General features: G+C 34.5%; 1 protein-coding gene across 1 annotated transcript in view; it reads right to left on the bottom strand.

The window, feature by feature from the left end:
* Window positions 1-1,821: 1,821 nt before the first annotated feature.
* Window positions 1,822-15,497, bottom strand: part of LOC143037425 (uncharacterized) — a 17,902-nt gene continuing 4,226 nt past the window's right edge. Inside the window, exons 2-4 of the mRNA XM_076205602.1 lie at window positions 7,574-8,017; window positions 5,739-7,457; window positions 1,822-2,708 (exon numbers count right to left, since the gene is read on the bottom strand). Of these exons, the coding sequence (XP_076061717.1) occupies window positions 2,463-2,708; window positions 5,739-7,457; window positions 7,574-8,017 (2,409 nt within the window). The 3' untranslated portion in view covers window positions 1,822-2,462. The remainder of the gene's footprint in view (window positions 2,709-5,738; window positions 7,458-7,573; window positions 8,018-15,497) is intronic.

The raw sequence follows: 15,497 nt of genomic DNA, 5'->3' as shown, positions 1-15,497 counted from the left end.
TGGTCCATAACGGAACCGAATACCGTAAAAGCAACAGCAGCAGCGGTGGTGACGATGATGACGACGATGACGATGACGATGACGATGACGATGACGATGACGATGACGATGACGATGACGATGACGATGACGATGACGATGACGATGACGATGACGATGACGATGACGATAACGATGACGGTGACGATGACGGTGACGATGACGATGACGATGACGACAACAACGACAACGACAACGTCAACAACAACAACAACAACAACAACAACAACAACAACAACAACAACAACAACAACAACAACAACAACAACAACAACAACAACAACAACAACATAAAACACTGAAAATAATGGTAATAATATTAATGATAGTAATAACATATATAATATGAATAGACGAATAAAGGAATAAATAAACAAATAGATAAACGAATAGATTGATAAAAAGTAGACAGATGAATAAATAGATGGATAGATAAATAGATAAATTAATTAATCAATAAGCAAACAAACAAGTGAATAAATAAATAGACGAATAAATAAATATATATGTAAATAGATGAATTACCAGATAAGTGAATAAAGTTAAGGAACAAATAAATGAATGAACAAATGAATAAGTAAGTGAAGAAGTAATAAAATAGAAATAAACAAATTGATGAATGAATGAAGAAATAATTCAAAACAAGGAACTTATACACAAATGAATATATTTAAAGTCTCTGCTTCCGCGTCACGAAAGAAAATCCTTCAGCAACTTTGGCTTTAGACGTCCGCTTTCAGCAACTTTTAGCTCCAATGTTCATCGTATAAAGTGCATCAAAGCATAAAGGTGGTCACTCGGACCTTTGTTCTGTGACCTCTGACCTTCAATGACCTTGCCAACCACTTCAAGAGTCACCTAACTTGCATTTTTGTTCCAGAAAACTCCAAACAATTTCATTCAGATCCAAGACGAACTAAGATTCTTGGTGGTTGGAGATCCTATCGTGTATCAATTCCAACTTCCAATTAAACAAAATCGTCTAAAAAAAAAAAAAAAAAAAAGCGAAGTCCGTCATCTACCTAAAGAAACGACCACGTGTCCCGTAAAATAAGGACAAAAAAGTCTAGCGAGCCCGCGCTGAAGGCACAAGTTGCCCAACTCACCACCCAAGGTGCTGGCTGCATTCCACATACCGCGAGCCTGCGCTCAGCCGTGCGTCTGGTGTTTCGGAGCAGCTCTGGGGAAAGTTACGAATCCCCAAAGGGCTGGAGAACGAAGAGAGTTTGGAATTGTTGGAAACATCTCGGATATTCCTCTCCAAGACGGAAGAATCTTCCGACGGATTATGCATTACCATCCTTTACTAATAAAATATTTAGAATGATTGAAAGAGATAGCGATATGTATATATATATATATATATATATATATATATATATATATATATATATGTATACATATATATATATACATATAGATGTATATATTATATGTATATATATATATATATATATATATATATATACAGACACGTACACGCACACACACACACACACACACACACTTTCCATATATATATATATATATATATATATATATACATGTATATATATATATATTTACATGTATATACATATATATATCTGTATATATATATATATATATATATATATATATATATATATATATATATAAGAGAGATAGAAAGATGGAGCAAATAGGCAGACAGCTAGATAGGATGGCAGACAGAAACAGAGGACAGAGTAGGAACGAGACACAGGCACAGAAAGAGAGAAAAATATAGAATCTTTGGGGTCTTTGGTATACAAATACATCAGGGAAAAGACAAGGCACATTTATTTAATACCCTCATTTATCCTGTCTTTCGGTACATTTGAATTTTCATAAATAAAAAAAAATCTTTATACATTAATAGATAAGGTCATACTAGATATGGTAAACATTTCAAAGTAATGTATTATCATTTCTACACAATACATCAAGGCACAACATTACCCGATTTTTCCAAGTTTTATTTGCCTACAACCACAATAAATGTTCAATTGAAAAAATAATGTTCAACCAGAGAATGTATTTATCACAGATTAGTATAGTCATGTAGACACATATGTATATATACAAAAGAGTACGAACAGTACGAACAAGGAAAAAAAATGTTTCTTGGACTATTTCATTGAACAACATTTTGCTTAATCTGTTGGCTCTATGTGACGCAAATATTTTTTTTGTCGTCTCTTTTGCTTTATTTTGTCTGCCACCAGGCGATTTGATTTAGCTAAGATAAGCTTCTACCACACAGTAATCGACTCCCATAATTTTAGTCTGACTACCAACAGCTAAACGAAGCTTCCCGGCAGTAAAAGGATGAATTCCCAAAGGCCCTATTTTCCAGGAACCGCTCCCGTGCAATTTGTCTTTCTGGGTCTCCAAGGGAGACAAGGGTCCTCCTCAGAGCTGGCTTAACGGATGGCGTCTTCCTGACAGAGAGAATGTCTTTGTCTTTTGGGACCCGTGACTGTGAGGACACCGTCTGAGGAGAGAGCTGACGTCACACTCTCCATTTCCACCGAAGTCGGGAAAATGAAGCACCTGCGAGATATTTGGTTCGAGTTGGCTTCCTTCCCCAGTGGAAGGCCTTCGATCACGAGTATTTGTCCGTCGATCTTAGCTTTAACGGCAGTAAATTCACTCATGTCCAATACCACCTGTAAATGAGAGAAAAGGATGTTTTAGCATATAGAATGTTGGATGAATATAAGGTTGATTACAGATTCAAGACGAAACGCCTTTGTCATATATCTATTACAAAAAATATCTTTTTTACCTATTAGTGGAGAAATAATGGTAGAGATATGTCTTGAAAGAGAGTTGATGATAGCAAATACAGTGTTTAGGAAGAAAGTCAAGCATAAGTACACATGGGAGAGGGTGGTGGATGGAAGGGTGGCAGATAGAGCATTAATGGACTATATAGTGGTGACTAGGAGTATGGAAGGAAGAGTTAAGGATGTACATGTTCTAAGGGGAGAGAGTGGGGGAATATCAGATCATTTTCTGGTGGAAGGAAAATTAGAGTGAAGAATAGGTGGAGAAAGAGGAAAAGGGCACAAGGTAGGGAGGTACTTAGAGTGAACTGTTTAAATGAGGAAAAAAAGGAGAGTGAATATAAGAAGCTGAAAGAGGAGTGGGGGGGAGTAAAGGATAGAGTAGAACTAGGAGTGGAGGAGGAATGGGGATGGTTCAAGGAGGGAGTCATAAGGTGTGCAAAGATCGTGTGTGGAACAAGGAGGGCGGGAGGAAATAGAAGGAAGGGTACTGAGTGGTGGGATGAGGAAGCAAAGAAATGTGTAGAAGAGAAGAAGCAGGCATTCATAGATTGGCTACAAATTGGGACGAGGGAATCGTATGAGAGGTACAAAGTAAAGAGAATGGAAGTTAAGCATAAGATAAAGGAGGCAAAGAGGAGAGCAGATGTGAAATGGAGAAAGAGTATGACAGAAAATTTTGAAAGCAATAAAAATATGTTTTGGAAGGAAATTAAAAGAAAAAAAGGAGGCGAATCAAGTAGAGAAGAAAAGGTAAAAGGTGCAGATGGAGAGATGATAATGGAAGAGAAGGCAGTGAGAAGAAGGTGTGCAGAGTATTTTAGGGAGTTGCTAAATGTAAAGGAGGATAGGGAGGGAAAGGTAGTTGCAGTGGGAAGCGCTAAGAAAATGAGAGTGATGAGAGAGGAAAATGAAGGAAAAATAGGGAAGGATGAAGTAAAAGCAGCTGTTAAGATGATGAGAGCAGGTAAAGCACAAGGTCTGGATGGATGCCATGCAGAATGTCTGAAGAAAGGAGGTACAGTTATGGTGGACTGGCTGGTGAGGTTATTTAATGTTTGTTTAAGAAAGGGTAGAGTGCCGGAGGACTGGAGGAGTGCCTGTATAGTTCCGCTTTACAAGGGAAAGGGGGGCAAGTGTGAGTATAGTAGTTTCAGAGGGATCAGCTTGTTGAGTGTAGTTGGGAAGGCTTATAGGAGGGTCTTGATTGAGAGGATTAGGAGAGGAACGGAGGGAGTAATTGGTGAGGAACAGTGTGGGTTTAGGACAGGCAGGGGATGTGTAGATCAGATTTTTGTGGTAAGACAGATATGTGAGAAAGCTATAGGAAAAGGTAAGGATGTTTTTTGGGCTTTTATGGATCTGGAAAAGGCTTATCTTATGACAGGGTAGACAGGAAGGCACTGTAGGAGGTACTACAGATATATGGGATAGGAGGAAAGCTGTTCAGAGCAGTCAAGAGTTTTTACGAGAGTAGTAGAGCTTGTGTTAGGATTAGAAATGGAGAGAGTGAATGGTTTGTGGTAAAGTTGGGACTTCGTCAGGGATGTGTTATGTCGCCATGGCATATCAATCTTTACATGGATGGGGTGGTGCGAGAGGTGAATGCAAGGGTAGTGGGTCAGGGGTTGGAGATGATTAAAGAAAATGGAGAAAAGTGGGAGGTGAGCCAGTTGTTGTTTGCTGACGACACTGCGCTTGTAGCAGGATCAGAGGAGGGATTAAGGAAGTTAGTGACAGAGTTTGAGAAGGTGTGTGAAAGAAGGAAGCTGAAGATAAATGTGGGTAAAAGTAAGGTGATGAGATGTACAAGGGGAGAGAGTGACAGCAGGCTGGAAGTGAGCATTAAGGGTGAAAGACTGGAGGAAGTGGATAGTTTTAGATACTTGGGTGCAAATGTGACAGGAAAGGGAGGAGTGTGGTTGAAGGTAGAATGTAGATTGAGAGAAGCGAGTAAACGCCTTGGTGGATTGAAGAGTGTAATGAGAAATAGATATCTGGGAATGGATGCTAAGAGGAGGTTATATGAAGGAGTGATTGTGCCAACAGCATTGTACGGGGCAGAAACATGGAACATAAGAGAGGAAGAGAGAAGTAGTTTGAATGTGTTTGAGATGAAATGTCTGAGAAGTATGATAGGGGTTACTAGGCTAGATAGAGTGAGAAATGAGTAGTTGAGGATGAGAACAGGGGTGGAAAGGGAACTGGGAGATAGGGTTGATGAAAGAGTATTAGGATGGTTTGGACACATGGAAAAAATAAGTGAAGAAATATTAGTAAAAGAAGTGTGGAAGGCAGAGGTGGAAGGAGTGAATATGAGGGGGCGTCCTAGGATGAGATGGATAGATGGGGTAAAAGGGGCATTACAAAAGAGAGGAATGTCTGTTGAGGAAGGACGGGAGAGGACAGAAGACAGGGGTGAATGGAGAGGGGTTGTGTATAGATGATGCTGTGATGCATGAGGGGGAGTGGGTAGGGGATGGGGGGTGAGGAAGTATGTATGAGAAAAAAATTGACGCAGCCCGAAGGGATTTCTCCCCGTCTTCTCCTTTTCTGCATGAGGGGACGGAGAGGGTGGGGGTCGCATAATTTATGAAGCGGCCTTGCTGTGGATGTGCTCTGTCTTGCGACACTGCTTCTGACCCAGGGCAGTGGACAGGATGCAGGGATGGCCCGTCGTCCGGGAGGTGCTGGGATGGGAAGGTGGGAGGGTGGAGGGGAGTGGATGTGTGGGAGGTGGAGTGGGTGGGAGTGGTTTCTATGCCTTTTTCTTTTTGGCTACCCCCCGTGCAGGTGGAAGGAGCCTTTGGTATATGTATGTACAGTATGCACCTATTAGTTTTTGTTAGCATATAGTTGGCTCTGTCTGAAATATACACCAGAATATAAGAACTCAAACAGTGTATTTACCTTATAAGTAGTTTTTCCATCGATGAATTTCGCAGCTTGACTTTCTCCCACAGATATCCACTGACGAAGAGTTTTGTAAGCATTCATTTCATCGTCAGCAGAACTCCTGATTCCAAATCTTTCCAGAACTTTAGATACTGCCGACCTAAAGTGTTTGTGATCATCTTTGAAGGTAGAATCTCTGAAGAAGCTCCCACGTTGCTGAATGGGTAGTTCGCCTTCTTTTGTATTTGATGGTATTAGCATTGTCTTAGTTGCCGTGCAACTTGCGTCATTCTTTGGTTTCTTGGTGGAGTCATTTTTAATTATAGAATCTCCCTGAGATTCTTTCTTTGAACTGTTGACGATGGAGTATGATTCCGGTTTGGAAATGTCTGAAGATTCGGAAAGTGTTGAATTCATGGATTCTGTTCTCACTCGTTTACTAGAAACTGAAGACTTACTCTCACTTGTTGGCGCCTGAGTAGTCTTCTGCTTGTTTTCTTCCTGTTCCAGTGACTGTTCGATAGACTTAAGGTCTTCCGGGGACTTCTGATCATCCGATGTGTGATCTAACTCAAGGGGAACACTGTCATCACATTGCACACCTGAAATCTTTATCTCTGGAATGAAGAGATGAAGCTTTTTATTTTTTCTCTCCTGGTCTTTCTTCTCCTTGTTATGTTCTTTGATACATGGTGTGTTCTGATTATCGTCTTCTTGTGTTTTGGAGTTTTGCTTCTGCTGTTCGGAAGGCTCTTCAGGAAGATCTTCGAATCTGACCCTTGAGCTTCGTTTCGACTGTGGTGAGGTTTGTTGATTATGATGATTGGTGGGCAGTTTTTCTTCAGGTTCCTCTGACGATGTCTTTTCATTCATTTCTTTCGGCTTTTCATCCTTCACAATATTTTCTTGAGCTTTACTAGATCTTTTGATAATATCTATGATGTCTACTTTGTCAGGTTTCAAGGAGTTGAATAAAGGAGAAGAGGCGGCCTCTATTTTAGCAGGGACCACCCCAGAAGAGTCTGTTTCACGTAATAGTGTGTACTTTGGGTCCTGCGGCGATGGAACCGTTGGAGTTTCTATTTTCGGAGGAGTTGGTTGATCTAACTTCAGATTCAAAATAGCGGGACTAGCAACACTAGGCTCTTTGTTAGAATCTTGTTTAAGTAATTCTGAATTATTTAGTGCAAGAGTGTTGGAGTTACTGTCTTGCTCTTTTTCATTGTGTTCATTTTGTTGCTCATTACATAACTCCTTCTTGAAAATGTCCTTATCTTCCTTTAATTCCTGCATTGGCGTGGAAGGCTCCTCTATGATGGTATCTAAGCCGCTTTCTAAGTGCGAATTAGTTAACTCATCTTCTTCATCAGAGAGCAAAAATTCTTGTTCTTCTTCGTTAATCATCATCTCAGAGTCTTCATCGATAATTTCATGAGATGACTCATCATCTTCATCTACGTCGTCAGTTTTATCCTCATCATCAACAGAATAGACGCGTGTTGCATCTTGGCATGCTTTATCGTCCTTCTTCTTCTTATTTGTAGGATTCTCATTGAGAGATAAAGACTTCTCAATGGCGCTTTGCCTCATGAGACTAGATAAACTGGGACGTGGCCGGGATGTGCGAGCGAATGACGAACCAGCACAACTCATGCCCTGTCCCTCTTCCACCAAACCCTTGCTACCTTTGACATTTGAGTCACATCCTCTTGCAACCTGCTCACTTACTGCATTCTGTAAAAAAAGAAAAATATCTCGTAATGATACATAGCCACGTCGTTTTTCAAACAAAGCATCCTAATTAACGAAGTAATTGCATATGGTACTAATTACGCCTTGTGTGAGCTTACCTTTTGATAATCAGAAGAACTCTCCTCTTCTGTATTTGCCTTGACTTCGTTCACCCCTTCGTCCTCCGGAATGGACAGTTGTTCCTCTAACTTCTTGGATGCCGCCTTGGCATTATGGTCCTTTAGAATACTATCAAAAGTCTCCTCGAAGTCGCTTTGTACATCGCGAAAGAATGAGTCATCAAAGATCGGGTCTTGGTGAAGCGTGGGCAGAAGCTTCCTGTGAAGGGACAAGCCGCCACCCAATGAAGATGACTTTGTGTCCTTTTCGGTAGGTTCGCCTGCTACAAGCTTCTTCGTATCCTGATTGCGAATTACTTGACTACTGGATGATTCAGAGGCCTCGCTAGTCTCAGCTGTTGAAGACTGTGGTCTATTAGAGAAGGTATTCTTTGTCCTGTTTTTCTCGGCAGTGTCATCATCATCCTCAGCTTCAACCTGTATCTGAAAGATCAAAATAAAGCTTTTAATGACATGCTGTGAAACGCATATGTATATGAATACTAATTTGTGTTTGAATACATGTATGAATACATATAGCACGCGCATGCATACATGCACGCACGCACGCATGCACGCACACACACACATGCACACACACACACACACGCACGAACACACACACACACACACACACACACACACACACACACACACACACACACACACACACACACACACACACACACACACACACACACACACACACACACACACACACACACACACACACACACACACACACACACACACACACACACACACACACACACTCTCTCTCTCTCTCTCTCTCTCTCTCTCTCTCTCTCTCTCTCCATGGAGTCACAAATACGACCACAACTGAAGGCTTCAAAACCATTAGAAAATGACAAAAAAGGGTTACTGCCCTTGTTTTTTGCTTAAAATGAAATATGTGGATGAAGATCCTTTGTCTTATTTTCTTTTCGATTTTCCACTTTTGAGGTTTCCTGGTCCACTTCTTTAGTCTTTTCGTTCTTTGATCTCCCTCCCTCTAACTTCTTCTTCCTCTTCTTTGTATCTCTCAATTCCTTCCTCTTCCTCTTCTTTGTATCTCTCAATTCCTCCTCTTGCTCCTGCCATGCTCTGTTGCATATCCTTCCTCAAATTTTCCTCTTTTTAAAAAATCCTCTTCCGTCTTCCTCTTCTTCTTTTCTACATTTGTCTCGCGTGCTTGTTTGATTGAACTCTACCCTTCCATTCTCTTTTACGTGACCGCTCCACTTAAAGCTCCACTTAAAGCCTGTCTACTCTTTTATTATTCCTTACAAAAGATTACAAAGGATCACAAAGAAAGAGCATATCAATAGGGGATCTTTTGGTTGGATGCTAAGAATAGACAGTTCAACGAAGAAATTGATAAACAAGTAGATCAAACAATTTTCAGGCACCACAACATATTGCTTAAGTGTTTATCTAAATGAATCTTAAAACTTCGAACCGCATTACATTGCATTATATCTGCAGGAAGTTTATTCCATTCGTTGATTACACGGTTACTTCTAAAGTAAATTTGCTCTTGCCAAAGGGTCAATTTCCAGCTCAAAATCCTTCATCCATAAAGTTCATCCCAGCAGTGAAATTATTAAAATATTCGTATAGTATACAGAATTACATACACATGCATGAATACAAGTATGTATATATATACATACATACATATATATATATATATATATATATATATATATATATACGTGTGTGTGTGTGTGTGTGTGTGTGTGTGTGTGTGTGTGTGTGTGTGTGTGTGTGTGTGTGTGTGTGTGTGTGTGTGTGTGTGTGTGTGTGTGTGTGTGTGTGTGTGTGTGTGTGTGTGTGTATGTGCATTTGTACATGGGTTAGTGTGTTTATACGTACACATTTATTTTAGTATCTGGCTTTTCTTCCTCAGAGGAGAGACTCATTCTATATTCACCGTTAAGAGAATCACAACTCCCATGGGGGAAAGAAGCTGATAAATCTCCTCGGCACATCAGTAATCTTCGGCAGAGGAAGCAGCGAAATTACTATACGTAACAGCTGGATTTGATCCTCTACATCTCGCTCGTTTGCTGTGCATAGCGACATACACTCCCTTGGGATATGGGAGACTAAGTCTTATTGAGTCTTGGAGGGATTAGCCCCAATTGTACGTCCCAATGTTATACTATTTCGCCGTGAACACGTACACGTAGATACACACACACACACACACACACACACACACACACACACACACACACACACACACACACACACACACACACACACACACACACACACACACACACACACACGCACACACGCACACACACACACACTCACACACATACACACACACACACACACACACACACACACACACACACACACACACACACACACACACACACACACACACACACACACACACACACACACACACATCAAATGCATTTATATGTGTATTATGTACATATACGTATGTACTTATGTATATATGTATATATGTATGTATGTATGTATTTATGTATGTATGTATGTATGTATGTATGTATGTATGTATATATGTGTGTATGTATGCATGTATGTATGTATGTATGTATGTATGTATGTATGTATGTATGTATGTATGTATGTATGTATGTATGCAAAGTAGACCACTTGGAAAAAGAAACTAACGAAGCAGTTCTTAATTTACGCGATTTTATTTTATGCGAATTTAGTCAAACGTGGCTGATAAAAGAACACGTTTTATTTGAATTGTGCGTTTATTTGAATCAACGCGAGTCAGAGACCATGATGTGGTGGTGGAGAGAATCTTCCAACTGTACTATGCATGTTTACTATGGATAATAAGGTATGTACACTGCTTCTGACCCAGGGCAGTGGACAAGGTGCAGGGATGACCCGTCATCCAGGAGGTGCTAAGATAAGAGGGAGGGTGGAGGGGTGTGGAGTGTTTTCAGGGATGGAATGGGTGGGAATGATTTTATGCCTTTTCCTTTTTGGCTACCTCCCTTGTAAGGGGGAAAAAGCCTTGGTATATGTATGTATGTATGTATGTACTAAAGTCTATTTACAATTTGTACTACTATCACATTATATAGTTATAGATAGAATTTTTCAATTGTTCTTGATTTAGTGGAATAAATTATATTTCTGCTGGAGCACAAAACATAGTTTGATGTGGTGGTACCTTTCTGACCCCAACTCCCTGCCCATTCATTTACGCGATTTTCTAATTAACACGATACCTCCCAGTCCCTATATGCCTCGTGAATTAAGAACTACCTGTATATATGCAAATACGTATGTAGGGATGTATATATATATATATATATATATATGTTGAGACATTCTGACAGGTTGATGTAAGCGGAATAGGAAACACAGGAGTCTTGGTCTTGAGTTTATTCCTGACTAGTTTCGCAGGTATGCTTTTCATTCCTTTGAAAAAGCATACCTGCGAAACTAGTCAGGAATAAACTCAAGACCAAGACTCCTGTGTTTCCTATTCCGCTTACATATATAAATATACATACATATATATATATATATATATATATATATATATGTATACATACTTACAAATAAATAGCTAATAGCTATGTAGGTCGGCAGGAAGCATACCTGCATACATGCACTTTGTGTTACATTCAGATACACTACCATGACTGCAGCAAATTCGAGTACACAGACACATGCACCTATTCATAACTGTATTTCCACTCACAGGCGGACGTGTGTGTGTGTGTGTGTGTGTGTGTGTGTGTGTGTGTGTGTGTGTGTGTGTGTGTGTGTGTGTGTGTGTGTGTGTGTGTGTGTGTGTGTATGCGTGTGTGTGTGTGTGTATGTGTTTTTCAATGCGATATCCTAAACAATCGAAGGAGTGCCACAGGAGGATGAAGAATGCAGCCTAACTGCAGTCAGAATACAGAAGGAGGTGTGCCATCTACCACAAAGGGAATTAAACAACACATGATATAAATGTTCTATTTTCCTAACCACTGCAAGCCCTTCTAAATAGTATTAACCTTTCTATATGAGCAATGTTAATTTTCGTGTTGTTCATTTAACTGATTCCTATGGAGTTTTATTATTGTGATTATGCTTTCTTTCTGTAGGTGTCTTGTACTTTCATGTCACGAGCACAGACGCATACACACATATACATATATACATATGCTAATAAGAACACGGGTACGTGTGTTCACTTATGCAAAATAGACCACTTGGAAAAAGAAACTAACGAAGCAGAGCGCTTTCGTATATTACATCTTCAGTGCAAAAAGTACTTTTTGCACTAAATATGTAATATACGAAAGTGCTCTGATTCGTTAGTTTCTTTTTCCAAGTGGTCTACTTTGCATATATACATACATACATACGTATATATATATATATATATACATATATCTATGTATATATATATGTATATATATACATATATATACAGTATATATATATATATATATATATATATATATATATATATATATATATATATATATATATATACATACGTGTGTGTGTGTGTAGATATATATTTTCACTCATGATATCTGAGTTATGTGTTTCCTGGAGAGTGGAAAGCGCCTGGTGCTGCATCCCGTTTTCCTTTGTGTGCCAGATATCTCCTACTGGGTCCCCCCGCTTTCACACTGGGATTGGTTACCAGGGCGACGCTTAGCCTTCCTCCTCATGCGATGCTGTTGAAGGTGCTCCTCTGCAGTTAGATAATGTGCTTCAAGGAAGCTCTCTCTCTCTCTCTCTCTCTCTCTCTCTCTCTCTCTCTCTCTCTCTTTCTCTCTCTGTGTGTAAGTGATCGGATTTAGTTCAGAAGTGGCACTCAAAATGAAGGAAGTTTATGGCCTTGGTATATCCATTTTAAGTGCATGGTGATACCCCACTACCTACTCTCTCTCTTTCTCTCTCTGTGGTATCCTATGATACGTTGGGTTATGTCTTGTGTAATAACTATTGATTTCATTCAACTGACGTCATTATGAAAGATTCCAAAGTTCACCCGACAGTGACAAGAAGCTCTGATTTTGAAAACGGACACCGAAAGTCGAAGATGACGCCAGGAGACACTTAACTGCAGCTGGACGATCCACCTTTGCCCCGTGTACATGGGTAGCCACTGTAGATGGCTGTTACAAGTAGTTGTAGGTGATATAGTTATTATATTATATATCTTTTTGTATAATATAATATATAATGGTAATACTTGATATATCATAATATGAGTTAAAGCAGCATAAAACAAACGAATATAGCAGAGTGTAATGTAATATAACGCAGTATATGAAATATAATATAATGTATTATAACATAATATGATATAATATAATATAATATAATATAATATAATACAATATAATATAATATAATATAATATAATATAATATAATATAATATAATATAATATAATATAATATAATATAATATAATATAATGTGATATAATATAATATTATATGATCTAATATAACATTAAGCAACATAATGTAACATAATGTAATATATAACATAATATAATATAATATAATATAATATAATATAATATAATATGATATAATATAATATAATGTAATGTAATATAATATAAAATAATATAATATAATATAATATAATATGATATAATATAATACAATATAATATAATATAATATAATATGATATATAATATCATATGATATAATATAACATAATATATAATATAATATGATATAATATAATATAATATAATATAATATAATATAATATAATATAATGTAATATGATATAATGTAATATAATATAATGTAATATATCGTAATATGATATAATAGAATATAACATAATACAATATAATATATAATATAATATAATATACAGTATGATATAATACAATGTAATATAATAGAATATAATACAATTTAATATAATATAGTATGATATAACATAACATAATATAATATAATATAGCATAATATAATATAATATAATATAATATAATATATTACTATATAATGTAATATAATATAATATAATATGATATAATATAATATAATATAATATAATGTAATATAATACAATATAATATGATACAATAAAATATGATATAATACGATACAATATAATATAATATATCACAATGAAATATAATATAATATAATATAATATAATATATAATATAATATAATATAATATAATATAATATAATATAATATAAAAATGTAATATAATATAATATGATATAATATAATATGATATAACATAATACAATATAACATTAGTATAATATAATATTGTATAATAGAATAATATAATATAATGTAATATAGATAATATAATATTAGTATAATATAATATAATATAATATAATATAATGTAATATAATATAATATAATATAATACAATATAATATAATATAATATAATATGATATAATATAATATAATATAACAGAACGTGATATAATGTAATATAATATAATATAATATAATATAATGTAATATAATACAATATAATATGATATGAAGTAATATGATATAATATAATATAATAAAAATATAGTATAATATAGTGTAGTATAATATAGTATAATATAATATAATATTAGTATAATATAATATAATATTATGTGCTATTATGTAAAATATATGGCATTGCATAATATTATACACTATAATGTAATATGATATATAATATAATACAATATAATATATTATAATATACTACAATATATAATATATAATATATAATATATAATATATATAATATATATAATATAATATAATATAATATAATATAATATAATATAATATAATATATAGTGTAATATAACATAATATAATAAGATATAATATATGTTATGCTATAATAGGATATAGTATGATATAATATGATATAATATGATATAATGTAATAGATTGTATAATTTAATGTAATATGATATAATATAATATCATACATTATAGTATGATATGATATAATATAATATAATATAATATAATATAATATAATATAATATAATATAATATAATATAATATAATATAATATAATATAATAATATAACATAATACATAACATGATATATATAATATATAGTATAATATGATATAACATAACATAACATAACATAACATAACATAACATAACATAACATAACATAATATAATATAATATAATGTAATGTAATAAGATATGATATAATATATTATAATACGGTATAATATGAAATAATATAATACAATATAATGTAATATGTAATATAATATAACATATGATAATATACATTATAATATAATATGATATAATATAATATAATATAATATAATATAATATAATATAATATAATATAATATAATATAATATAATATAATATAATATAATATAATATAATATAATATAATATAATATAATATAATATAATATAACATAATATAATATAATATAATATAATATAATATAGTATGATAATATGACAGAATAGTATGACATAATATTATATGACAATATAGCATATTGTAATTTGATATAACATAATATTAAGTGAAATAGTATATAACATATTATGATATTATGTAAGATAATACAATATAGTGTAATGTAGTAAAATATATGATATGACATGATGTAATATAATTTAATACAATATGATATAATATGATATACAGTATAGTACAATACAATGTAATATGACGAATTACAATACAACATAATATCACGTGAAATAGTATATATAAGATAGTAAAATTTAATATATTACGATATAATATGATGTTATATAATGTAACAGAATATGATATGATGTAAAATAATATACTATACAATGAAATATATTGTAATACAATGTAATATAGTATGATATGATATGCTATATTATAATATAATATAATATAATATAATATAATATAATATAATGTAATATAATATAATATAATATAATGTAATGTAATG

The sequence above is a fragment of the Oratosquilla oratoria genome, chromosome 2 (assembly GCF_046742065.1).
Source record: "Oratosquilla oratoria isolate Oo_2021 chromosome 2, ASM4674206v1, whole genome shotgun sequence".
In the NCBI taxonomy this organism is placed as follows: domain Eukaryota; kingdom Metazoa; phylum Arthropoda; class Malacostraca; order Stomatopoda; family Squillidae; genus Oratosquilla; species Oratosquilla oratoria.
Note: the sequence above shows the minus strand (reverse complement) of the source record. Positions and strands in the feature narration are given on the sequence as shown.